The 27,703-nt window shown below is 40.9% G+C and overlaps 1 protein-coding gene across 1 annotated transcript in view; it reads left to right on the top strand.

Moving 5' to 3' along the window:
- The window catches only part of COL4A5 (collagen type IV alpha 5 chain), a 78,742-nt gene extending 54,173 nt beyond the window's left edge, over positions 1-24,569 (top strand). The window contains exons 31-51 of the mRNA XM_071569134.1: positions 356-523; positions 1,382-1,471; positions 2,246-2,395; positions 3,522-3,620; positions 4,633-4,722; positions 5,038-5,177; positions 6,042-6,168; positions 7,056-7,136; positions 7,679-7,777; positions 8,351-8,401; positions 9,163-9,348; positions 15,554-15,687; positions 16,020-16,092; positions 16,242-16,313; positions 16,687-16,815; positions 17,129-17,227; positions 18,492-18,704; positions 19,051-19,228; positions 19,806-19,920; positions 20,216-20,388; positions 21,875-24,569. Coding sequence (XP_071425235.1) covers positions 356-523; positions 1,382-1,471; positions 2,246-2,395; positions 3,522-3,620; positions 4,633-4,722; positions 5,038-5,177; positions 6,042-6,168; positions 7,056-7,136; positions 7,679-7,777; positions 8,351-8,401; positions 9,163-9,348; positions 15,554-15,687; positions 16,020-16,092; positions 16,242-16,313; positions 16,687-16,815; positions 17,129-17,227; positions 18,492-18,704; positions 19,051-19,228; positions 19,806-19,920; positions 20,216-20,388; positions 21,875-21,956 — 2,549 coding nt within the window. The 3' untranslated portion in view covers positions 21,957-24,569. The remainder of the gene's footprint in view (positions 1-355; positions 524-1,381; positions 1,472-2,245; positions 2,396-3,521; positions 3,621-4,632; positions 4,723-5,037; positions 5,178-6,041; positions 6,169-7,055; positions 7,137-7,678; positions 7,778-8,350; positions 8,402-9,162; positions 9,349-15,553; positions 15,688-16,019; positions 16,093-16,241; positions 16,314-16,686; positions 16,816-17,128; positions 17,228-18,491; positions 18,705-19,050; positions 19,229-19,805; positions 19,921-20,215; positions 20,389-21,874) is intronic.
- Positions 24,570-27,703: the final 3,134 nt, after the last annotated feature.

The raw sequence follows: 27,703 nt of genomic DNA on the forward strand, positions 1-27,703 counted from the left end.
TTCAATACTTAATTATTGAATACAAACTAGTCGATTTTGGCTTTTTGTTTTATAAATCAGACTTAGAGTGTTGTTGAAGAGAGTTGTTGTTTTCCTTTAGAGATTTTTTCTTAATTGCATTTGCTATATCTTGGTAAAGTTTTAGTAATGCTTTTCTTCAGGAGAGTATGGCCTTTAAATACTTAGAAGGCATTAAAAAATAAATGGCTTTAGAAGAATCGCAGGATTTTCATCAGTACTAGGAATGCACTGCAAAAAATCGTAGCTATTTCTACAATAGTACACCCAGAGACACACAGATCTCAGCCATGCCTGACTTTTTGCTAAAATATTGTGTCTTAACAACATTGTCTAGGGTTGCAAGGCATTCCAGGGGAGAAAGGGGATCCAGGTCCTCCAGGCTTCGACGTTCCTGGTCCTCCAGGTGACCGAGGAACCCCAGGATATCCAGGACCCCCCGGTCTACCAGGCCCTCAGGGCTCCCCTGGGCCACCTGGCAGGGACGGAATACCTGGATTTCCAGGTAAGCTCATGGATTTTACCTGTGGACAAAGACCAACCTGTAGTTACAGATGGATGCTCTTCATGCTTGGCCATGCCAGCTTAATGAGCTTTGATATTTATCCTACCTATTTAAAGTTGCATATGTGTAACTGTTGCATCTCATACTTTTAAAAAAATTCTAACAAAATTGCTTGCATTAAAATCCTTGGCATCTTTCCACTCTTCCCTGTAACTTGAAGATTACACCTTATTCTGTTTCATAACTTTCAAACATGACTCTAATCATCTTTATGATACTTCTCTAATTTATTTTGTATTTTTTTCCCTAGTCACTGCTACAATTTAGAAATAAAATTTGTTTAAAGAAAATAATTACAAATACTACATAGTTTTAAGTATTAATTTCCTTATTCTATATGTTAGGCTGTTCAGTTAAGCTAGTCTGTTTTGCCCTTTGAAGTAGAAATCTCAAAAGTTAAATTTGAGAGTCCTTCTTTTTGGTAGAGGGGACAATACAAAAGGTTCTAAAAGTAGTGTGTGCTTAATTGGCTTCTTGGCTTTCCCTAAATTGAAATTTGCTTCAAACAAGTATTTGTGTTTCAAACCAGGGAATTAAATTTCTTGAAGGTATAAATATGTTTTGTGTCATAACAGAGCACGGCAAATTTTCTTCTCAGGACTTAACTAGAAAATTTGCCACAATTTTAAAGTGTCATTTTGTCTGATTTAGATTGTACAAGAGCTGAGTGCTTGTAATTCCCTTAAAACAGGCTGTATATGCTCATGCTGGTTAATAAATACCATGGAGGGTCAGGGAAGCAAAGGGATGGGGTTTGAGGTTTTGTTCAGAATGACAATGGTGATTCAATGCCTTCAGGTGCCAAGGGTGAGATGGGCGTCATGGGGGCTCCTGGGCCTCCAGGGCCTCCAGGAACTCCTGGAAGAAATGGCCTGCCTGGCTTGAAAGGTAATGTTTGCTTTATTCACCCCAGAAGAGAATGCAGAATGTTGTTTTCTATGTCCTATGTGGAAAGAGGTTTTGTAATACTGACATCTAGATCTTCACTATGGGGACCTGCTTAAGTTGTCTTCTTTTGACAGTGCTGATGTTCATAATTGCTTTGCAGTTTTGAGCCATAGCATTCAGTCACACCATTTAATTGATGTCAGGAATTGTTAGCTATTTTAAAAGCATTGCCTTCAGATTGATGGCATTGAAGTAAAGCAAGATTCTGGAAGTGTGTTGTGAAGTCTGCTTAAAGCAACAGAAAGAAGAAAATCAGTAGCTTGGGGTTATGGAGTTATCCAGAATCAGCTCTATGGGTATCACAGAGAAATTCTATCTACATTTTTACTCCCTTGTTGTAGATGAATTTTGGAAGAGTTTGGTAGAAGAATACCCCAATTATGTCCCCAGAACAAGGAGCTGTGAATCGAAAACTGCTGTAGCTGTTGCTGGTGACCCAGTTGTGTGGCTGTGGGAGCTCTAAATGTGGTTCATACAGCCCCAGCTGTGCTGGGCTGCCCAGAGCTGACAGACATCCCCATGCCCTCCAATCCCTCCACCTCATTCCAGGGCTAAAGGTGCTGCAAAGAACCTCGCATGAACTGACTGATCATTTAGTGAATTCCAACTTCCTGAATAAATCATGGACTCCTTATGTAAGAAAAAGCATTACAAATGTATTAGCCTATCCTAAGGATTATATTTTTTTCCTTTTGTTGTCTGTTTCTTCTGTAGGGAACAGTGGCTTGCCTGGCCCGCCGGGGCCTCCTGGACCAGTAGGACAGAAAGGCACCAAAGGTGAAGCAGGTCTGCCAGGTCCACCTGGAAAAGTTGATCCAAAACAGCTTGGAGCAAAAGGAGAAAAAGGAGAGCCAGGTGTTCCAGGTAAAGAACTTTGTGTATGTGTCTGGGGAGGGGCTTGTGCTTTACAGATAATAGTGAGCTGTGACTGAATCCATTACAGTTCATTCTTTCTTACAGAAAAAAAATAAACTCTGAATACAGATCTGGCTTAAGGTTCTTGTACTTAAGGCTTTTTTAAAGGGGTTCTATGACCAAGTTCCTCTGTATGGTTAGTTTGCAATGATACTATATTTTGGCATGTGGCAATACTATAATAGCACTGAGGTGCTTTCAGCAGGTTTCCAATTCAGTCTTCCAGATGTTATTGCTAAGCATGGTGAGAGATAGTTTTGGTGCTGTGCTGGCTGCATTCCTGCTGCCTCAAAGGCCTTTGGGCCTTTGCCTTGTAGAACGAAATGGCACAGGTCATCTCCTCATGCACCACCCCCAGATTCTCCCCTTGGTGTCTCTAAGTTTATCACCTCTGAGCTAAATGCCATCTGTATGTGTGTGTCTGCTTGGGAGGCTGGCAGCCTGGAAGTTTGTCCCAGTCCACTAAAGTCTGTTTTCTCTCTAACTTTGGTGGCTTCCCCTTCCTCCCCCACCGAGGGTTCTGATGTCTCCTTTGAACTCTGAGTCTTGAGAAGAGTGAAAATATTCTACCCTAGAGAGAACCAGAATGCCTTTCCCTAATGTTGTCCCAGCCGTTATTGTGCTAATTTATCTGTTGTATTAATTTCTGTGAAGCCTAGGTAGGATCCTAAGATGCTGATTTTCTTTTTCTTTTTTTCCTCTCTGTTAAGTAAGAGCTATAGAAGGCAGGTTTAACTATGTCTGCAAGGCAACACGAAGTTACTGTATGGGATAACAACCACATAGAATTTATAAAAATCTGCTAAAACACCTGCATTGTTTTTTATAATGTATTAATCACAAAGTGGTTCTGGTGTAGCAATGTAATTAAACTTGTATATAAATAATCAAGGTGAATACAGAAAGGTTACTATGGAGTCTGCCCATCCAAAAGACAGTCCCTCTAAATTAAGTATATTGGCATTAGTCATAAAGTTACTTATTCACTTATAGCTACATCTCATCTCTTAAGATAAAAGAAAACGTACAACATTAGTAACAGTTATAACAACAAAATGTATCTTTTTCCCTTGAGGTATTCCTGGTTTATCAGGACAGAAAGGTTATCAAGGTCTTCCAGGTGACCCAGGCCCACCAGGACTTAGTGGCCCACCAGGTGTGCCAGGACTTCCAGGTCAGTAAATAAAGCCTCAAACAGACAGCTTTGATGAGTACAAATTTGCATGACATGAGACTTTATAATATGGAATTGGAATGTTCATCCAGATATATCTAAGCAAAGGTTAGGGATTTGCACTTAGGGATTTGCACTTAAAACTGCAGCACAGTTTTGGGACATTTAAAGTCATTATCCTAACAGCTTGCTTGGAGCTCTTTCCTTCAGACAGACCCAAAAGCAGTTTTGAGCTGATCCCACTAAAGATTAAGGTAGCTTTTAGGATGACTGGAAAAGTGCTTGCTGCTTGAACAAGCAACATGACTGCAGGATCTCCCAACAGGACTTCTTGTTTCATATGTTATTTCTTATATTGGTGACCATTATACTTTGCAAATGCCCAAATGAATGTACTTCAGAAGCTGTCTGGGTGCCACATCTTTGCTTTAAAGAATTGCAAGGATCAAGAAAACAAGTTCTGTTTTGCACTGCTTCTCCCTGCAGCTGTAACACTTTATCTGAGATCTTGAATCCTTGCTCACTAATGTAGGTCTTGATCTAAACACCTTGTTGGGCTTGGGGAATATTTTTAACCATCCAGGACTCAAACTGTTTGGGCATTGTAGGTTGCATTTAATTCTGTGATAGAAGCTGCTGAATACTTGTTGGAGGGAAGAAAGAGATAATGTGTTCACAATGCAGAACAACTCATGAGACCAAGTTAGTGCAGTACCAAATTGTTTCAGATGGTGACTGAATCATGGACTGAGATTTGAGCCATTTCATTAGACTAATCTTCAAAACAAATAAGCAGTTGCCCTGATCAAATCTTGCCTTGAAACAAATCGAAGGTGCTCAGTACTCTGCTATAAATCAGTGTGGAAAAAGCATGGAGGAGCATCATGAGGCCTAAAGCAACTCCAAATCTGTTGCCTTTGTAATTAGATGGCAAGCATATTCATATGAGAATGCATGAATACCTGAAACTTTTAATTATTGCCATTAATTAACTAAATCACACCTCTCCTAGGTGTTAAGGGAGACATGGGGCTTCCTGGGCAGCCAGGACCAGCAGGACCTCCAGGACTAAAAGGTGCTATGGGAGAGATGGGCCTTCCAGGTTAGTTTTTGTGCTTGTATTTTGCTTAATTTGGGACAGTGTTTTCCTTTTATATAGTAGTAAGATGGATCTGCTTGTGTGTAGCATGTAATCATAAATAGCAATAAAGATGAGGAATACCTAAGACCCTGCATACATAATTGAGATTTTTAGATAATGTAGTTTGTTTATAAAAATAAAAACACAGGTGTTCAAAGCCAGCCAGTCAGATTGTTAGTCCCTTCTAGTTCAGTTGCTGTACTTTGAGTGATTTCTGTAAATTACTGCAGAAGTTTTATTTATATTTATAGAAGGTGTATTTTATCTCTTGGACAGGTCCCCCAGGGATTAAAGGCAGCCAGGGAATAGCAGGACGTCCAGGGCAGCCTGGGCCTGCAGGATTTCCTGGGCTGAAGGGGGAGAAAGGTGACCCTGGTCTTTCAAGCATTGGTATTCCTGGTCCCCCTGGACCAAAGGTACCTTTACAAAATATTTCAATTAAAAAGTCCATGCGGAAATTATGTTCTCTTTTGATTTGTTTTTTTTTGTTTGTTTGTTTTGGTTTTTTACTATTACTTTATTATGTATAATTGTAAGTATGTATATAAGTGTATTAATAACAAGCAGGGTTGGCTATGGTTTGTTCTTTTCAGGTAGGAGCAAAAATTTCTAATTTTAAAGGTGGAAATATTTATATATAATTTAATTATGTTAAAGGAGAGGATAGTTCAGTTAGTGGACTAGTCTCTCCTGTGCCACCTTCATAGTTGGTAGGGATGTATACAATTAATATCATTGTTCCTGTGTCTAATTAAATTCTTAAAAAACTAAGACAATGTGCATTTAAGAATAAATTACTAATAATCTAGCATGATTGCTACTGCTTAAAACTTCTAAGTTTATATAAAATGTTTGTATTAACATTTACATATGTTATCCTATCTGCCATACACAAAGTGACAAAAAATCTTCAGAATATCTAGCAATCTTCACAAGTGACATTGAGCACAATTAATTTAGCAAAAACATTGCATGATTAAAGCTCCACAGATTTCTTTTTTTATTCTGCATTATCATGGGGTAAAAATCCCTGTTTCTTCTGAAATAAAGGAAGACACTTTTTTCCTTAATGAAAGCCAGTTCTGAGGAAAACTGTGAAAGTCTTTACTCTTGCTATTTCCAATGAATTTTCTGTTGAGATGGTTGACATTAACTGAATGTAAGCAGAAGGGTACACAATATAATGGTGACCTTTATGCAACGGTAAGATGGGGAACATACAAGAAGGGTTTACTCACCTTACAAAGACCGGGTTCTTATTTCTGCTTAATGTTTTCTAGGGTGATCTTGGTTTGCCTGGATACCCAGGTAGTCCAGGCAGTAAAGGTGTAGCTGGAAATCCTGGTTTGCCTGGATTTCCAGGCAGTCCAGGTGCAAAAGGAGAACCAGGCCTTCCTGGCTTCCCAGGTAATTCTCAAGAGATTTTTTATTTTCATTTTCCCTCTTGCTTATATTGGTACATACAGCTAAACAGTGGGTGACTGGGGAGGGCTCCAGAGTTTCTGGCAGTGCTGCTTCTGAGCTTTCTGCTGTTGGTGAAAGGTATATGTCAGTTATTTCATTCACAATTTAAAGAAACAAAGTTTGAACCTGCATTTGCAGTACTAAAGGCTGTTCTACAATTATGCTTGAGCTGTTTTGATGTAGGAAATTGGGGAATTTAAAACTGTGGTCATGGCAGCAGGAAGCTTAGCAGAGAACAAACCTGGCCATGAACCTGCCAGTTTTTACCCTCTGCTTCATGTCATGCCAAAGTCTGAGCAGCCAGAACAGTGTATTGAGGCAGTGCCTCAGTCAGGCTCAGGTGCTGCTCAGAACACTGAACAGAGCCTTGGTTTTCCCACCTCCCACTCAGCTCATGCTGTAGTCTAAACTCTAAAACCATTTTTATTAAGATCTTTTTTTAGGAAAGGAAGGAAGGATTGGGGAAAGAACTATCCAATCACAGTTCAAAATTCTTTCAATTTGTTGTCAAGCAGAAACACCTGTCTCTGGTAATTTTCTAGCAGACTGGCAGCCTCGCTGCGCCCTTGGCCATGGGCACTCAGCTGTTAAGAAGACAAAGTTGTGAGAGTTGCAGTAAGGACAGCTGTGCCAGCATGTTTGTTTCTGTACATTCTTTGCTTTATAATTCACATCCTTGGTCAGCTGTAAAGCTGCAAAATGAGCATAAATACAGTATCTTGGTACAATTAGCTCATTTGTTACTCAGGGCATCTCAGACTGTGGCATTTCAAGATCTACTGAAAAAAAAGTTTTGTGCTTAATTTTATTGGAATGTCTGTACTTTACAGGAACACCGGGAATTCCAGGACCAAAAGGTATTGAGGGGCCTCCAGGTAATCCTGGCCTGCCTGGACCACCTGGGCCAGTAGGTGAGCATGAACAGTGCAGCAGAGGTCAGCAGCCTCTGTGAAAAACATAACACATGAAGCCACTTCCTTTCTTCTTACCTTTAACATGATGAAAATGCATCTATATGTACATGGGTGCACACAGACACGTAATTCACTGAAATTAAACAGAAAAAAAGAAGTTTTAACTTTCTTTTGAGGACTTGTGTCTACTGTCCTAGTCAATTCATTAGCTATTGAAACAACAACTTAACTGTTTCAGCTTTATTTATGTGAAGTGCTCCAGGGGTCTAACCTATTTATATAGGGGCAAAGTCTTAATTTATTCTAAAGGGAAGTATTATATTATTTTTAGCAAACAGTGACTGCTTGAAAGGTCACAGGCCTAAAAGCCTTTTCTAAGCTGTCAGAAGAGAGAGAGAAAGGTTTTAATTTTAAGGTTACACCCTGTGAGTCTTACATTGCATTGCCACACCTTCAGATCCAGATAGTGGGGAGGGGGATGCTGCTTTTTTGTTGCAGGTTAGGCATGACTGTGCTAATGTATTCTGTCCCCTTTTTAGGTGACATTGGTCGTCCTGGCCCTCCTGGTCCTTCCGGGGAGAAGGGACAGCCTGGTCGAGATGGTATCCCTGGGCCAGCGGGTCAGAAGGGTGAACCAGGTTAGGAGCCCTTCCTGTTTGTTTTCTCCTCTTCACTCTGCTTTGAGGTGTCCTGCTGACTATCCTTTCTTTCCTGTAACTGGCCTTACACCTTCAAAGCTGCTCCTGTGGTTCCCAGCTGATGAGTGGCTCACAAAGGCTACTGTCAAGCTGCCAGTGAAGCACAGGACAAGAATTCAATCAGCTCTTAGATTTTATTACCTGACTTCAGCCCCAGCCTCTATTCCTGTATTCCATGTTAGCTGTATTGCTTCAGCTCAGTTACAGAGTGCATGAATAGTGTAATGTCTGCCTTAAAGACAGAACCCCAAACAAAAATACAAACATAGCAACCCCCAAAATCTGTAAGAGCATGGATTGCAAATGGATGGAAATGCTTATGGCAGTTACAGATGCATTCAACAGCAAAACCTCTGGCTTTGGTGAGGGCTGGGGAGTGAATGAAAATCCGAGTAACCTCAAGGAATCGCAGATTGAGGTGAACTGCATTTTCATCATTCTAAGCCTCAAGTTCCCATTCCTGGAGACCTGAAAGCTAAATGTTCATTATTACCTGAATCTGTTTCTTTTCAGGTCTACCAGGTTTTGGGCGCCCAGGACCTCCAGGACTCCCAGGATTGTCAGGTAAAGTTTCTCTCTTGCTCCTTGTTAAAAAGGTTGAATGCAAAATACATTTATACACCAAAAAAACAAGAAGGGTGTGTTGTATGTTCTGCAACAAATCAATGCCATGGCAACAACTAAAATAACAATTTTTTCTTCTCAGCAGACTGTTTTAAATTAACTATAGTAATAAAGACATTTATTACTGACCGCTGAATTTTGTAAATTAGCAGTTACACAGCCAGAATAAATGCACACAGGACAATAGGCTAGTGCATTGTGTGGAACTTTGCTGATTTGTCTCAGTAAATAAAGCATTCATACAACAGATGACAAATAAGTTGCTTTAAAAGTATAGCTGCTTGCTGTATTTCTTACTTTCCAGTAGCATTAAAGCTCCTAAATTCATCAAGCAGGTCTTAACTTTCAGCATGTCTCAAAAAAATTATGAAGTCTTAATATAGACAGATTTCTTCACAGAAAGTCTTGCTTGTAGGCTTACAATCTCAGAGGATGTTTAGGAATTACAGTATCACTGAGGAGTCAAGTGAGACTCAGTGAGACTTTTTAACATGTCAGAAACTATAGCACTTTCTCCTGCAAGAATTATTAGCCTTAACTCATTTCTGAATGTTAGACAATTTTACGCTGTCTCACTGTGCAAATGAGGGGAGTTGTGGCCAGACTTGGACCTTCTGCAAGAGAGAGAAATGGCCCTGCAAATTAATTGACTTGTGTGCTTTTGTAACAGAATTCATAAGCATGGCTGTTTGGTTTTACAGGGCAAAAAGGAGAGCTGGGGTTACCTGGCCCACCAGGGCCCCCTGGACTTCCAGGTCTGAAGGGAGAAGCAGGTTTCCAGGGATTCCCTGGTCTACAGGGTCCACCAGGTCCACCAGGATTACCAGGGCCACCTCTGGAAGGTCCTAAAGGTAGCCCTGGCCCACCAGGTGTTCCAGGAAGGCCAGGTAAGAGCATGATCCATACCTATGAACATCTCTGATACTTTGATATTTTGCTGGTAGGTCATCAGCCTTCAAACTCTCAGTTTATTTGGATGGTTAAGTTTAAGCCTCATGGCATAGGTGTGTGGGCAACCAGAGATTGTTGCCAAAAGTAGCAGTGTCTAAAAATGAGACAGCCTGAGTTTCTGTGAGTTTGTGATACCTGGCAGCAAAAATCGAAGGTGTTGCTGAACGGGAGGTTCTCCGCATGCTGCCCCAGTAATCACCTCACAAGCACGACACCAACCTCTGAGCATCCAATACCTTTGCAGTGTTTGTCACATGATCAGCAAATGTCATCGTGCACAAAAACCAAAAGTAACAAACCCCATCATAAGAGCCATGGCAGTCAAATTCCCACTAGCATCCCAGCATGATCCGGTCGGAGAGCTGCTCCTCATCTCCGCGCCATGTAACACAAGTCATTGCTCCATTGTGTCATGTGGCTCCCGTGGATTCCGTGCTCCATCGTGCCGTGTTTATCCTTCCATTCCATGTTTGCATTTTGTTCCTGCACCAACTAATTCTGGGAATGAGAAAACACTATACTGAGTTAACATTGCTGAGCAACTACCTGGCCTGTATTAGAATTTGATGGGTGGGGGGTTGATGTGTGTTACAGAATGTTTATTTGAATTTAGAAAATGCTTTTGAAAAAATCTAACTTCAATGAACCTGTCACAGCTCTGGCTCAAGCTCTGATACCAATAGAGCACTTAACAGGCCTCATATTCTCCCTAAATCAGACTGCTTTCAAACAAAGCCATTCGTTGATGATAGGGTTTTTTTAGTTTTCATATTAATGGTGCAGTCATATTCTGATTTATTACCCTCCACCTGTCCTCAAACCATTCCTTTATTTAAGAACTTTTCTGAGGAAAGTGAGTTTTGAGTTAGTACATGTATGAAATAGCTGCTCCACATACATTGTTCATTTTTGGATATGAAGGGAGAGTACACTTTTGCAGTACACACTCGGAAAGATTTTAAGAGTTGCTTTTTCTTCATGCTTGCTTTTGATACAAGAAGAGGCAGTCCAGCTGAAAAGTGTTTTTTAGGATGGAATTTTATCAAAATATTTTCCTTAGAACTGAAATTGCATCATATGTTATTATTCTCAATGGCAGTATGAGCTTTTTCTTGTGCAGAGTGAGCTATGAACTCATCTACCCTAACTGTGCATTCAAAATATGAGTCATTATAAACAACATTTGTTTTTAATTTGTAACACCTTAAAACTGGGGTGCTGTTTGCCAGTATAATGAGGTTTTCTTTTAGTCCTAGTAAAAGTACTCCAGTTTTGTCCTAAACATGCTTTGTGTGTGACTGGTGTGGAACAGCCCCATTGGTTAATAACCCACAGCCAGTCACAATGTCTTCCTGGGTTCCTATTTGGTCAGTGGAATGAGGTGTGTGTGCCTTTCCTCTTTTTCCTGGAGGAACTTACTTCCTGCTGTACCCCAGGGGCTCTGACCAGGCAGTGGAGCATCCCTGCAGCAGGTTTGCTTTTGACTTTCTGTAATTTTTCTGTATGTAGAGTGGTGCAGCAATTAAAATTTTAGTCCATAACAGTATAGACTTTCCTTTTTAAAAGAGTCTTTTACAGAGGGTATCTTCAAACTCTAAAAAAAATTAAAAGTAAACCAGCTAAGCAGCCCCTGATATATAATAAAAGTACCAACTGAGATTCTCTGCTCTGCTTCAGCCTTGGGGTTTTATGGAGCTCCTCATCCTGTTCACACTTCCCTGTATAAATCAGGTCCTTACTGACTCCAGTCAGCTGGGCATGTGGAGAAATGGTGGGGCTCATTTTGTGCAGGTTTATGAGCAGTGGCACAGGGGACAACAATCAGTGAGGTTCTGCTCAGCCATGTTCTCTCTCTCTTTCTCTTATTTCCATTTTTGTTGCATGCAATGTATAAAGTGAAGCATTTGTTTTGCTCAGTTATGTGTGAACTAATGTGGATAAACCAAACTATTATTGCAGTTCTGGTACAATCAGCACTCCAGCCTTTTGTTTCTGATGATAACACAGTCTATTGTTGGAATGCTTATTTTGTAACATCTCAACATAAGGCAGTTAGTCATAAAAGCAGCTGTGTGGCTGTCAAATTACCCCTTCCAGGGACAGAAATAAAACCAGAAGCTGTTTGCGTACACTGGTTGTTGTTGACTTCTGTGTATGTTCTAAGATTAGTAAAAGTGATGAAGTCAAACATGATTTAGCGCTCTGACTTCAGTTGAGTTGTCCCTAAAATAAACATTGATAGATGGTGTTGGGAGAGATTTATTAATTGATTATAAAATTAAGCCAATTTCCAGGGCAACAGAACATTGCTGTTACTCTACAAGTCTATTTTCATTGCTGTGAACAATAATAGTTTGGTGTTTTGCATACTGTATGTAAAGGAATATTGAGCTAAATCTAAAAAGAAAGGTTTAGTTGAATATGTTAGTTTGTTGATATTTCTAACAATTTTGATGTTTTTCCCCTTGTTCTAATGATGACCTTGGTGAATTCTGACCCCCTACTCCCAGGTCCCTCAGGTTAGCCCTGTAACTCCAAAATAATAACTTTGCATGAAAATGAACTTATATACTTTTGTATTGTCTAAATGTAGATATGCAAAGTCATTTTTCAGACATACCTTCTAATTTGTGGTGGGGAAAAAAAAAAGGTCAGAGTTTGCTTTCAGCCACCTCCTCCATGTTGTTGTGGGACTGACACTGGAAGGGCATAGAGTTGCTCTGCCCGTGGTGGAAGACCATGTGGATCCAGATTTGCAAGGCTTTTATAAAGTGTCCCCAGCATGAAACTTGTATTTATTCTCAGTGCAGTTGAAAATAATATATAGTGGGTTTCATCTTTTTTTTTTTTAAAGCATATTGCACTGTCCTCCTGTGCCTTTGCTGTATAATTGTGTATTGCAGCTTGGGCAAGTGACAGCATTCGTTCCTGTAACACCTGCTGCTGTTTATTTTGGACACCCTCAAGTGACTTAAATTAAATGCTTCTTTTATACCAAGGGTGTCTGTAGGAAAATTTATATAGACTAAGTGATGCTTTACATTCCCAACTTGGAGCATTGTAACTTTTCAGAGAAGAGAGATCCTTATTTCCATTGTTTTGCTTCACCAGAATATTTAGAGGAAATAAGGAAAGTTCTTCTTTTCACAACTATTTAAAGAAAATAAAGCTCACAGCTCTCCCCTCCCTGGCACTAGAGGAGGGGGCCAGGATTGGTGAGAACATGGTGGTTTTCAGAAGTTTATTTTAACTTTAGAGGATCAACATGGAACACAAACTGGCACTTGGGAAGATTTTTTACATCTGTGTCTATAGAAAATGACTTGGTATATCTGCTTAATAATAATAATGATATCTTTAAGTTTTGCTATGATGACTTCAAGGAAGCAAAGAACTGTCAGGAAAATTCCATGAAGGAATACATTTTAGTTTTTAGCCTGCTATCCCAAGCACTGTGAGGTTGCAAATGTGGCAGCCCCTGATGTTTGAATCCCAGCTTTATGCAGTCATATAAAGAAATGACTGTGGCTTTACCTTTTAATTTAACTGTGGTCACCCAAGCAGTAACCACACTTTAAAGGAGGGCTGCCATCATGGGGGTGCTGGGAGGAGCTGAGCAATTGCCTCGTGTTTTGTTCCACCCTGTGACTGTGCTCAGCCAGATTTCAGTGATGAACACATGTAGGACAGATTTATAAATCATAGCAAAACTTACCTATCAGTGAAATATAGTTTATAAGTACTTAACAGTAACAGTGAAATGTCTATGTCATTATTTTTAACAACTGTATTACAGTTAGTGTTTAAAATAATTTATCAAATATGTAAGAAATAGTGCTGTGAAGTAAACCTGATGCATATTTATTGTAGTTTTTAGCTGCAAATTGCATGGTGGTATGTTGGCATATTTAAATCATTTCACTGACATGAAAGATGGAAGTGGCAGAGCAGCTCCTTGGGAGTGTGATAGGGACAACCAGCTTACCTTTTGAAAGAGAATATTTAAATATTTTTTCCTAAGGATGTTAATCACATGCCATTTTCTATAATAACCTTGAACAGGTAAATTAGCATCTTGGAATAATTTTATCAAGAAGATAATGCCAACAGTAAAGACAGCAAATTCTAAATTTGCAAGTTCTGCTGTATTTTTGCTTACAGCATTTGCAGCCCTGTTGATCCATGTCACTCCTGCTTACCATTTCAAAGTGAGTGTAAGCCTACTTTTCAGCCCTAGAATTGTATCCATAGATATCTGAGGGTCATACCTGATTTGTGGTGATACGACCCTCTGTTAAGTCACACTTCCCCCCTACCAAAGCAGAACTTTGCTCACGTGTAAGTTGTCATTCCCAATTCACCTGCCTGTTTGCCAAGCTCCAGGCCCTGTGAGGCTGAATATTGTCAGTGAAATGGTTACATAGTCCAAACCTCCTGTGAGCCAGGACTAACCAGTCATAGGCCTTAGCTGTAATGTTAAAGCAATAACACATTTATTAGTAAAGCTCTGAGTTTGCTGTTAAATGAAGTGTCAAATTAGCAGAGCCTAGTCACCAGAATAACTTGTATCTGGAAATACCTCTTGCTGTGTATTCATGTATGGTTTTGTGCATGTATGTGGATTATATTGTAAATACAAAATATGCTGGTGAAGTGGGTTGTTGTGTAGTGTATATGCTGTGATCTGTACTATTTCTAACTAGTAATCTTGTTTTGTACTGTGTGATGTCTGACCCTTCTAACATCGATCATTGGGCTTTGGTGAACTCTGATCCTTCCAGGTCCTCCAGGTTAGACTCTAACTCGGTCAATTTGTTTTACTGCGTTGCACTTGATGTAAGAGAAACAGATGTTTTCCTGTAATTCTGTGATTGTCTCTTTAAGGGCTGTGGTTACCCTGCAGACCGTATGTGTTTGATTAGCAGGCCTCAGATGGTAACCTGGTATTAGTTTGCATGTGTACAGTACAGTAAAAAGAGCCAAACGAACACAAAAAATCCTTGCATGATGGGATGCTTTCTGTAGCTGAAGCTGCTACAGGATACGTGTGAAATCTGGTACAAAATTGCTGTTGATTTAAAAAGGGAAGGGATTCTATACTCAAATTTGCATGCGGAAATACAAGTCATCAAATTAATTTGCTGAATATAGACTGTGAGGATGTCAAGGGAGATGCTAAGTTATTCAAGGTTGCAGAAGAACTGAAAATCTGTCACACTCAAATGTTATTGGATTTGTTGCACTACAGGGGAAAATGTCATAGCACTGTCCTGCAAAGAGATCCTTTTGTTAATCCATTATGAGATCTAACTTGTAAAATGTTATTAGCTGTTGCTGCTCTTGCATACAGTTTGTTTTGCCACAAATTAATATCACTTACCTTCTGTTTAGATGGTGGCATAAAGGTGGAGGTCTCATATTTCAGTTCTCCAGATACCCAAGTTTCTTTTAAATCCAGTGCTTTGCTTGGGGTTAATGTGGCTGTAGCAAAGGGAAAATATTTAAAGACCAGTCCAGTTATTGGATTCACGTGGCATAATTCTACTGAAGAAAGACAAATCAGTTGGAGGGAGATTCAACTAAAGAAAGTTTCTGCAACTCGGGTTATTATTCAGGAAAGGCAGATTGATGAGCTTCCTGCTGCCTGGCAGTCAGGAGACAGTATATGAGGGCTTCTCAATAGGTACATCAAATTGTAACAGCAAAAAAGCAGCAACATTTTACATTGTTGAGACTGGCTTTCAAAAGGAGTTCAGGCTGTTAAACAGAGCTTAAGACATGGTGAATGTAATGCAGGTCAGCAGAGGGGATATTTGTACCATCTAATTTTGGGTTTCTTGGCTCCTAGTAAAGGCACCAGTCTGGTCACTGGAAAGCTGCTGAGGCAGGTGAGCTGCACTGCCCTCTGGAAAGACCTGCTTCTCTTCACCAGCTAGATAAGGAACCTTGGTTCCTGATTTGGGTAGTGCAAATAACCCCTCTATTTGTTTTTCTTTTAGTTTACCCTAAATTTAGCATTGAAATAGAGCTGGGAAGTCAAGACAAAATATCTTTAATTTTTTTTTCTGACTCTGAAGGCACAAACTTGGGCAGAATGGTTGATATGTACTGATATGTGCATATTTGTTCTGCAATGTTAAGGTCCACCAGGCCCAGAAGGTCCACGAGGGCCACCAGGCAGTGGAGGACTTAAAGGGGAAAAAGGAAACCCAGGTCCACCTGGTCCACCTGGCCTGACTGGGCCAAAGGGAGATCAAGGACCACCTGGACGCCAGGTAGGATAAGAAATGGAGTTTTCCCATAGTTAATTTTTAAATGCCATAGAAATGGAATATGTTCAGCTGGAATATGTAGTTTAACATAGTAAAATCAAAACCAAAATGTGGTCGCTAACGCCCTGTCTTGAAGCAAGAAAGAGGGCCTTTTCCTTAATTATCCCCCAGCATCTGGACAGTATGTCCCTGCTATATTCCCATGGGAGCCTCATGTTCCTGTGTGCCTCAGCCCTTCACTGTCCCCAGTTTGCTCATTTGTCCCCTGCCACCTTTGCATTCTGTTTCTGAAACTGAGAGGAGATGAGTGAATAACATGAGATCGTTCTCTTCAGGGGGATCCTGGTCGTCCTGGCCTGAATGGAATGAAGGGGGACCCCGGGGTTCCAGGCGTTCCAGGATTCCCAGGTATTTCGCTGGGGATTCCCAGGTATTTAAATGGCATTTCGAGTGAAAACCTCCAGACACAGTAACAGCCTGTTTGGGCCGTTCCTGCAGCAGAGTGTGTAAAACAGCTTATTCTTTCACTGTGTAACTGTGTCAATTTGGTGTTTCAGGTATGAAGGGTCCCACTGGCCCTGCAGGACCCGCTGGCCTCACAGGCAGCCAGGGACTGCCAGGCCCTCCAGGTAGGAGTCCTGGGGACAGACATCACAACTTTTGCTCCATGCCAGTAGAATTTGTCACACGGATATAGGACTGAGTTGGTCTCAGCCAGCAATGAAAGTAGTTGAGTGAGCGACATTTTTAACACAATTCTAGGCTGAACTTTTTTGCCCCGACAAGTGATCCAAAATATTTTATACTCTGTATCCAGTCTACATGGATCAATTCCTGCAAGAGTGGCCCTTTGAAGGGGTCACTGAGAGCACTTTTTTGTCCTGTATATACACTTATTCTTTGTATTGATTGAGCTCTTGGCTTCTGATTTTGCAATAAACAAACTGTTTCTAATGCCCTCTTCTACCTTGGTTTCTCTAATACTAATCTGCTCTCTCTCAGGTCCACCAGGTTTACCAGGTACCATTGGACGAAGCATTGTTGTCAAAGGTGATCCTGGTCCCCCGGGTCCTCCAGGGCAGCCTGGGTCCAAAGGGCCACCTGGATTGCCAGGGCCACAGGGATTGCCAGGTACGATCCTGGGTGGCTGCAGAGGAAGTAACAGAGGGGCAGCCAAGTGCAGGATGCAATGCCAGTCACGTGGCAGAGGCTGCAGAGATGAGTTACTGAGCTCAGCAAGAGGTAATAGATAAATGCAGGGTTAATAGACTATAGATAAATGCAGGGTTAATAGATAAATGCAGGGTTCCACCATATATGGACTGTTCAATGGACTGTTCTTATATATCACAAAGAAATAACACGAGTCCCAGGCAATTTAAAGATTTCTGTAGTGAGATTTCAAGAGCTTTTATTTCAGTTATGCTTTTGTCTACTATTCTAGGTCCAATTGGTCTTCCTGGTGACCCAGGGCGAGATGGACTGCCTGGTTTTGATGGTCCAGCAGGACGTAAAGGAGAGAGGGGTCTTCCAGGCCAACCAGGTATGGTGTTTATCCTGTGAGTACTCAGTGGAAAAAGAGATACTCCCATTTCTGAGTGCAAGCTAATACTGGGAAGTAAGATCTTTGCTTCATGGGAATAAAGACAAAATAGTAATTTTAGGATTTTCTTAATGCAAAAATATGACAAGCAGCTTAACATATTTTGGTCTAGAATATTGCTGGTCATTGCTGAATATTGTCCAGTGCTTTATCTTAAGCTGAATGGCATCCTCTTTGCAGCACACATGATGCAGAGCAGATAATGAAGATTGTAAGAAACAGAAGAGTGAGATTAGTAAAATAACTTTTATTTGGCATGGAAATAATGAATGGGAAAAAACCAGATTCATAAAAGAAAGAATTTCACCAAATGCAAAGATCAGGCTGCTATGCAGCTATTGCTTAGAACCCCTGACCTAGTATTTGAGAAGTCAGGCTAGGCACTGGGACAATTTTCTAAAGATGATAGATATTAAACAGCTCTATACTGTAAACTATAAGAAAAAGTATTAGAATTTAAATAGTTAAAAGAATACAAAAATTTATAATGCCTCTTTTTCCTTTTCCTTTGAATAGCTCTATGAAATCTGTTAGCATTATTTTAGTGGGAAAATATAAATAATTACTGTAGAATAACATATTCTAAATATCTAGAGTTATATTTCCTGATATTGCTGTTCTAGAACAGCCTTTTCTTATACATTTCTGAATCATTTTTGCTCACACTTAAGGCTGTTCTGGCTTATTTCTACTTTTTGTAACCTGCTCCAAAACTGGCTGCAGTTTTTCTATTCATTTTGATGGGCTATGGCTCAGGTGTTACCACTGTATGCCCCAGAGTGAGATTTGCTCCTGTTTCTGGCTCTGCCATTTATTTTGTGATCTTGAGCAAGATGTTTCAACACTATCTTACTAAGCTGTACACACAGAGATATATCTGAACTTACTCTAGTGGCTGTCATGTTCTCTGCAGTTGTTATCTTAGTGTCTCACAGCCCTGAATGTATATAACTTCACAATACCCCTACAACACAGAGAGGTTCCACTATTATAATGATGAGCTATGACAATCTCTGTGATTTAACCAAGTTTAAATGAAAAAAAAAAAACCAAACCAGGAAGGAAGTGTTAGCAGACACATGGTGCCCTAATTCACAAGCACCTCAGTCCCAGGAACATGCTGCCTTTCAGAGCAGTTGGTCCTAAAAGAGCAAGAAATGGCATTAATAAATAACTGTGTGTTGTGTTTCTCTCATGTGAACAGGCTCACGAGGAATTCAGGGACCTCCTGGTCCTGATGGCTTACAAGGCCCACCTGGTCCTCCTGGAACAGCTTCTGTTGCTCATGGATTCCTTATAACTCGGCACAGCCAGACCAGCGATACACCACTATGTCCACAGGGAACATCAAGAATATACGATGGATTCTCTCTTCTATATGTGCAAGGAAATGAAAGGGCACATGGCCAGGATTTGGGTGAGATATTCTGCATGCACTGTCTTTAAAAGGAAAGAGCTTATAGCTGCTTCTTCGAATGCTCTGGTTCTCTGAAGATATGACAGTCTTAGAGATTTCTTGGATGAGGATGGGGATTGCATACTAAGATCTGCTACCTCCAGAGGCTGCACATTATAATCCAGGATGAAAGAATGTAAATGAAAACAGAGAAGTTAAGTTTTTCCCTCATGTGACAATCTGATAGCACATGCTGTGCACTCACAGGAGGAGAGGAAGAATACGCAATTACTGTTCTCAAAGAATTGCTATAAACAGCAATGAAGTGAAAACTTCGCTGTCACGTTTTATGTATCTTACTCTGTAGGTACTGCTGGGAGCTGTCTTAGACGTTTCAGCACCATGCCCTTCATGTTCTGCAACATCAACAATGTTTGTAACTTTGCATCAAGGAATGACTATTCCTACTGGCTGTCAACTCCAGAGCCAATGCCCATGAGCATGGAGCCACTGACTGGGCAGAGCATCCAGCCCTTCATCAGCCGGTGAGACAAAGCAGGCTATCAGGTCCCTTTTAATGTCGAGATCAATATCAATATGGTCTTATCCACGTGTTTCCAGCATGCAGGTTTGGTATTAGGAGATGAATCTGTCATGTTTTGCTCTGGGAAAAACTAGGAAAATTGCTTCTTTTAAAGTGTTCACTGCCTTAAAAGGTCTGTCTCCATACAGCAGTGAAAATGAGAGGCTGAAAGGCTGCAAGAGCTCCCCTCGACCAGGGCACCTCTGTAGTCAGCAGTGCCAAGATCCCTACAGACAAGGAGGGAGAACATGGGAGCCACTGGCTCTGGGATTAAGGTGTTCACTTCAGGACTTGGAGCTTCCAGTTTTCGTTTCAGGAACTGCTTCAGTATTTTATCTAATGTAGTGAAAACATAGACATATCTTGCACTCCAAAATACTGTCTTACTGCACTTACAAAATATGTGAGAAGTCTAGATTAATAGGAGAGCCTCTCACAGGCTAGTTTTCTTCCCTTTCTCTGGGTAAGAATTCATAATAAAACATAATCCTATAGCATTTTAATGCCATGTGTTTCTCTGGTACTTCCCCTATGTCCAGATGTGTTGTGTGTGAAGCTCCTGCTATGGTGATAGCTGTCCACAGTCAGACCATTCAGATTCCTTCATGTCCTCCAGGCTGGGACTCCCTTTGGATTGGTTACTCTTTCATGATGGTAAGAACTGCCTCCTACTCCAGACGTGGCTATTGCCTACCTGTGTCCTTGACTGGCTGCTTTGGGATGTTGTTCAGGACTGAGAGAATTGTCATTGGAGAGCCTTTTACCTTTAATCCCTAACCAATGTAGCCAAGGCTGACAGGGATTCTCCCACACACAGATCCCACTAACACTAATGGAGGTGCCTGACACGCGTCATCTCCACCAAGAATGGACAGTGAGTCTTTAGTAGCTGATTCTGTGCTATTTAATTTTTAGCACCTGAGATTCTTGTGTCTGTTTCCTCCACCAGCACACCAGTGCTGGAGCAGAGGGCTCTGGACAGGCCTTGGCATCACCGGGATCCTGTTTGGAAGAATTCCGCTCAGCACCGTTCATCGAATGCCACGGTCGGGGCACCTGTAACTACTATGCCAATTCCTACAGTTTCTGGCTGGCAACTGTAGAGGTGTCAGAAATGTTCAGGTAAGAAAACCTGTTTCTTGTCTATTGCTTTATTCCAGAATAAGCACTTTGGAAACTGGATTTATTCCAAAGATCAAAAGAGATTTGTTTTATAGGGAAATGATGTAGTTTGTTTTCCCCCTCACAACCAGTTTTTCAAGTGTTTCCTTGGTAAGCCTTTAATATGTAAAACATTGCTAGGGCACATGCTGTTTTGAAAGGACTCAGGTTCTTTCAATGTCAATTCTTCATATTTTGTTGTAGTACTTTCTCTGAAAATAGTCCTACTCTGTTTACTATGTTTGGAGCCTAAAAGAACAATTTTGTTGGTTTTCTTCTTGACAGACCTTTCAGTACACTCAAATATTTGAAAAGTACAGACATACAAGGGACAGGTATGAAGGGCAAGACCAACTCTACTTAAAACTTTTTAAGGCAGATGTTCATATAAGCCGTTTTTAAAATACTTGTGTGAAGGAGGTTTTCTACCCTCCATGGCCAGCACCTTTTCCCACACTTTGCAGAGGGAAATGAGATGACATTTTGGCTGCAAGGCAGCCAGTGGCCATTCTGTTCTCAGCTTCTCTGCACTCAGCATTTCAGCTGAAGTCTCTCAGCTCCTCAAACCTTTTCCCTTTCAACTTGAGTAGCAAAATATTTGAAAAATCATCTCCCCTCATAGAATAAATAACTGTGTGCTGATAAAAACATCACAATATTCACACTGCCACCTAATTGAGAAGTGTAGCTTGGTGACACAAGGCTGTGCTACTTGGTGACACAGGCACTGTGCTACAGAGCAGGGGTGGCCCCCAAGCTGGTTTTGTGTAACTCCTACTGTCAGGATACTTGCCAAGATTAATTATCACTCTTCAGATTTCCAGTTAGTTGATCTGTGGTAAAACTGCCTAGTAGTAACTACCAATGCACCTTTGAGTTTTCTATCTCTAGTATTTTCTCTATTCCATAAATACAAACTCCTTCTTTATTGTATTTTTTTAAGAAATTGTTAAGAATTGGGCTTACTCTGTGTACACATATATTACACAAAGTAATTCTATTAATCTCTCATCTCCTTATCCTTTCAGAATAAAAATAAATAATTTGGTAAAGCCATCACTTAAATACAGCTCTCACTGTACCAGTATTTTTTATCTGTTGTTGAAGTACCTTCAACTAAGAAATCCAAAGGACAGAACAAAGTATCGTCTCAAATGTACAGCATTCACCTCCCCCCCAGTTTGTTTGTGCTCCATGACCTGCCAGCCTGAAGCAGGTGGTCACCACGCCTTGGGGACACTGGACATGGCTGAGCATGTCACCTGGTGCTGGGGACAGAAAGATCAGCCTTCAAGGAAAACTCTCAAATTCAGGATTCATTCCCTGTTCACATACTTAAGTGTTATGTAAAAATGTAGAACGTAGAATGAAGTAGAATTTGAAAGGAACAGTTGTATAAACAAAGAAAAAGCTAACCCAGCCTTTCCTTTTGTGTCTTGTCAACCAGCAAACCTCAGTCAGAGACACTGAAAGCTGGAGACCTGAGGACACGTATTAGTCGTTGTCAAGTTTGTATGAAGAAGACGTAACATCTTGGAGAACATTTTATAAAACAGTTGAAAATTCCTAAGATGCACTGTCTTCCAGCTGCAACAATGGTGCTACTGTGCAGAAAGAAAACAAATCCAAACTGTTTTAACCGTGCAAATTCAAGTGTACCTCACTCATGTGCCAAACTAAGGGTTGTTCAGTACATATTTGACAACAGGACTAAGATGAAAGAATTGACCTCTTGGAAACAGAAAAGAACACTCGAGGTTCACAAAGGATCAGAAGACGAAATTTTTCATTTCTCTCTCTGTACCAAAATGGCACCTTTTTGATCAACCAAGAGAAAGAGACGACGCACTGAGTATGTTTAAAATAACAAGACTGCAGTTTTGAAAAACATTTTTCATGGTGCTACTAACCCTACTGTATCCCAGGTTTTTAATATGAAATTTTAAGCTTATTTCTCTTTGTAAGTAATGAAATGTGTATATTGTGTAAACACCTTTTTAGTTGAAACTTTCGGTCATTTAGAAACAAACCAGACTGATATAAAAATCCTTATGTCTAAAATTAAAAGATACAACAGTATTTTATTATGAAACTTGGTACAGAGAGAATTTACTCCTCTCACACCAACTTACTCATTTAATTTTTCATTTCCTTCCTCTGTTGCCAACATGTTATATTTGGGGAATGCACAATATTCTGAAGTAATTTTGATCAGGGTTTTAAATGTTGTACACCATACTATCAGTGGTTTTATTTGTGCTTAGAAATCCAAATCCACTTGAAAAGCTTTTTTTTTATCTTGTGAAAATATGTGAAATTATTAGCCATATTCTATATCCTTTTCAGAATAAAAGTCACATTCACATTTTAGTCATCAGTTTGGTTTAACCAAACCTGTCCCTTGGCAATATCCACTTACTGAAGCATTTAAGATGATGCTTACGTGAAACCTCAGCTCTGAAATGGTGTCATATGTTTTATCCAAAATAATCTACACACTAAGACACCTTCTGAATAAAATAAAGCATAAGATGGTGGAAACTTTACAGATTAATCTTTTAATCTTATGTGAATTTATACACATCCACAATGTATTTACAGTATACAGCAACTCTTGTGTATGTACAGTTCACATAAGGCCTTGAAAGATGGTGCATGCAGTCTTTCTGATGTCAGTTTGTTGTAAGAATCCTCCTGTGTATGTCTTAAGAGTGTCACTCCTTGTGCAATAGCTGAAAAGTGATCACTTTGGTATGCATGACTGTTCAGCTTCCATGGTCAGTGCCGTTTCATTTACCCTCGTGTATAAACAGCTCCCTGACAATGCAGGACTCTTTGTCAAGTGATGCTGCTTTAATATTTTCATTGTGTATTGCCACCTCCACTATCAATACAGCCTAACTTGTGAATTAACGTACTGCTCTCTACAGGTGATGTGTATTTGTTTAGTGACTGCTGTTAAGTAATTTATCTGCTACTGGCTGTTCATTCTTACCTTCCAGTTATCCTTGTGAGCTCGGAGCACCCCACATCTCCTTGTTTTATGCACATTTGACAACAGACATAGGACTGGTGACTGAGCAGGTGGCAGTGATACAATGAGATTGGTGCTGACTTCAAAAGCTTTCAACCAAGTATGAAACTGAAGTTCTTTAGTTTAAGGTGCAAAATATTAATGGCTTTGTCTTTTTTCAATTAGTTGCAGTTATATACGTTGGTAGAGAGTGGGCTATTCAGCAACGTGCATCTTTCAGCTCATTTTAGTTTGGTTTGCTGATGAATATAGAAATAATCTGAACCTGCTGCTACCTCCAAGTCAGGAACTTGTTACCAAAGCTGAAATAAAATAGTCAGTCTCTTGATGTAAACACAAGCCCTTATCTTACTGCTGGCTCCACAGAAGTCTAAAATGAACATTAGCAGCCAATCTCTAGCCCCAAAAGAGCAGAAGGAGGAATGCTAAAAAAGCTCCCAAAGGAAGAGCTCTCTCAGCCTTCCCTACCAGCACCCCATCTTGTGCTCACCAGCAAGAAGTGTTCAGATGTGGGGACCAGGGAAAGGGCAGAACATCTTTGTTACAGTAGTACATAAATGGTGCTTCTTTATAAGATTTGGGCTTCTCACACCAGGTAAAACCAAGACAGGAGATCTCATTCCAGAATAAGGTAGAGAGCACCCAGACCAACTGGTCTTGTGGCAGCTTCAGGGCCCAAAGCTGTGAGATGACCACAGAAAAGTAAAGTGTGTAAAAAGCAGCTGCACTTGTGACAGCTCTCTCTGTTCTGTCCCTGCAGCTCTGGCCCCAACAGTCCTTAACCAGCTTCAGGCTCAGAATTCCAAAGGGGCTGTATCTTACAAAGAAAATGGTGTTCTAGAGAGGAGGCAACATCTTTTGAGACCTGCAGCAGAGATTCAAGAGATGTTTGGTTAATTCCCACCACACCATCTGTGCCTTAAAGTGGGTAAATCACTTGACCTGTGTTGGATCAGAGTTGATCTATAAAAGAAAATGGTTATTCTTCTCTCCTGCTTCTTGATGCTTAGACTGTAAGCTCCTTGGGGCAGAGACATTGAGGGGGCTCAAATGTTGGTTGGGGCCTCTAGGTGCTATCCATCACTATATAAACATTAAACTACAGGTAAAAGTTTGTGTTTGCAGATTTATTATTAAAAAGGAAAAAATTAGAGCCTTAAAATAATCTTCACCAGCACCTAAACACGATCCTGCTCCAGACATTTCTTCAGCTCCCGTTAAGGCTCTTTTTCCTGATGTCTGCTATGTTTTTCACTAAACCTTTTATTCTGATAACTGATCACACACAGTTGGTGTATTGCAGTTCATCTCCAGCAGGCACCTCCTCGTTGGGAGCTGCTGGGGACACTCTGCAGCCACTCGAGGGCACCGTGTGGCTTTGGCAGGAGCTGTGACAGCAGCACCACGAGGTGTGGCCCTGCCCGGAGCAGTGAGGGCTGCAGGAAATCTCCCTGGAAGGGGAGCCCCCACCTTTCCTTGCCCCCCACCTAGGCCTTTTTCTTGCTGCAAGTGGGCACTGTCAGCTGCAACCAGGATGACGACTGAAAAAGCACAATTTCCTGAAGGAGTACTGGTTTGAATCCTGAAACCAGGATTTAGCAATCTTGTGCCTAACTTGGATTTACATTGTTCTAGTATTAGAAGTTCTGCCTAAGGCAGACTTTTCAGGAGCTTTCTTCACTCTAATAAGTCCTCTTATGAAAAGCTTCCTTCAACCTCTTATTTCTAAGGTAGGATTTAAACTTCTGAGACAATTCTGCAGCCCAAGGACAACCTGTGACCAAAGTGGGCACACAGGGCAGTGCAGCAGCACTTCTGTCCCAGGAACTGGACTGCCACACCCAAACCTTGGGCTGCAGAAGCTCTCAGGCCTGCAATATTTTGTGGGCAATGTCAGTCCCTCCACAGTCCCCATTTCCCAGAGAGGGTGCAAAAAAGACCTATTTTTAAAACTAGTTTTAAAATTTTAAAAAACAATATATTGATTTACAGGCATCAAGTGTTCCAAGTCCTAAAACTTGATTTTTTGCAATTATTTTCTATATACTTTGATATCCAACTGAAGTATTTTGTAGTCAGTTTAGTGCCTGAACTGTAGCCATGCCACCCTCAGGACAGACCTGAGGGAGGGCTGTTTTGCTGGATTTAGGACTGTGCTGCAGGGAGCAGTGTTATGTGATTTTAACACATCCTTCCCAGAAAAGTGACACTGCAGACAGCCCAGCAATGTTGCTGGAAACACAATACTTCTGCTGCCATGGCTACTTCCATTAGAAGCACAAGCTGAAAATTGCACAAGAGTTGAATAATTTAGTCTTTCCAGGTTAGTTTATTGGCAAAAAGCAGGACACTTGCTACTGGGACACAGGGGCAGTGATTAGCTCAGGGGAGCAAGGAGTGTTCTACATTTAAAATGTAGGGTAAGTACTAGAACTATTATCTTTATAAGGAAAGATTATTAACTCTACCCCATTGCACAGACAGGTGACCACAGTGAGGTGACAGGAGCTGGTCAGGAGCAGGACCTGCTGTCCTTTCCAAGGGCTCTCTCTGGCCCCAGGTGTAGCACAGGATGGTGGCTGAGGCCACTCTGCCAACAGCAGCTTCAGGGCCCACTGAGCTGTCTCCTCAGTCAGTAAGGCTGTAATCATAATGCTGTGCTTCAGAAAGCTGTATATTAACTCAGAAGAAAACCAAAGAAACTGAGCTTGGTGTGTTTTCTTAACAAAAGGGGATGAGGGGGAGAAGTTCTTACCTTCCAGGCATGCACAGCAAGCTCAGGGTTCCTGCTCTCCCCCAAGACATGCTGATCCACAGCTCTTCATGGACAAATGAGGGGAGAAACTTCTGCACTGCTATAGCCAAGAGAGGATGCAGGGATGAAAAAAACACAATTACATACTGATACCTGCTAACGCTGACAAGATCCTTCTCCCCTGCTGTGAACCCCTTGCTCCCTGGCAAGTGGTTATTTCCAGTATCACAGGGGGCTCAGGGAGATGCACAGGCCATGAGAACTGGTGAATGCATTTCAAAACAAACACTCTTAACATGTAATCCAATGACCATCTTCAGATTCAGTCAGGAAGTCTAACTTGCCTTCTGGCTTTGAAAGGTTTCACCACACTCAAGAAGAAGGAGAGCTCTGTCACCCAAAGGGGTTTGAAAAATTAGTGCAAAGCTCTGAACTCCAACCCCCAACCAAAAAAACCCCCAACCCTTCAGCAGCTGCCCCATTTCAGATCCAATCACTGAAAGGTATTTTGAAATAATTATCTTGACACTGTCACAACAGTCTGGTCAAGTGTGGACAATTGTCACAGTTTGTCTGTACTGCTGGTTGGGCTCTTCCTGCCTCGGCTAAGCAAACTGTTCTCCTTTCCCTCCCACCACAGGCTGCACACTCTGCCATGGGGCCCTGGGAAAGGGGATGCTTTATTAGAGCAAACTTGGCTTTCCCAGGGAGTTGTTTCAATGTACAATTCTGAGTAATCAGGTAAGAATTAAATCGGGTATTTTTAAAGGAAGGTCTCATCCAAGATATTCCACAGTAAACATCCATGGTTATGGAGATCATGTAGATTCCCATCTATGGATAAAAGCCTCTTTATATAAAAAATAGTCCATATCCTTCATGTCAGTAAGGAATCTGAAAAGGCACCACCTTTTGTTGGTATTTTCTGACTTCAGTTGTTTTTACAGGCAGGTGCATCACTTGAAATGATGAGATTGTCTATTTGCATTTGGGTTTCAACATTCTGACACCTTATTTAACATGTTCCAAACCAAAGTGTCACTGCAAAAGATACAACAGCAAAACACACTCATTCCCTTCTACTCCAAAGTCAGGGCCATATTTGCTACTATGATAAAAATTTCTTCCAGGACTATTACTTTTTGATCATGAGACTTCCACACTCACCTATGGACAACATTTAAAGCAGAAAAAGTATCAGGCATTGATTTTGGGGTTTTTTGCATTCAAAAGCTTAGTTGTTTACCAACACTATGGCAAAGAAACCTTCTGGGTGTTTTGCTATATGGTACTTTTTACATCAAGTGTAAAGACAGAGAAAACTGGACAGACTGGGAATCCCTGCCCTGAAACTGTTAAAAGCTCCAATCCTCAGGGATGCACAGGGTGACAGAACCACTTTCAGGAGAAGCAGCAACGCAGGAGGAAACACACTTCTGACAGAAAAAAGCAAAAGTTTGTTTAAAAATAAAACCCAGACACGGAGC

The sequence above is a fragment of the Pithys albifrons genome, chromosome 14 (assembly GCF_047495875.1).
Source record: "Pithys albifrons albifrons isolate INPA30051 chromosome 14, PitAlb_v1, whole genome shotgun sequence".
Taxonomy (NCBI): Eukaryota; Metazoa; Chordata; class Aves; order Passeriformes; family Thamnophilidae; genus Pithys; species Pithys albifrons.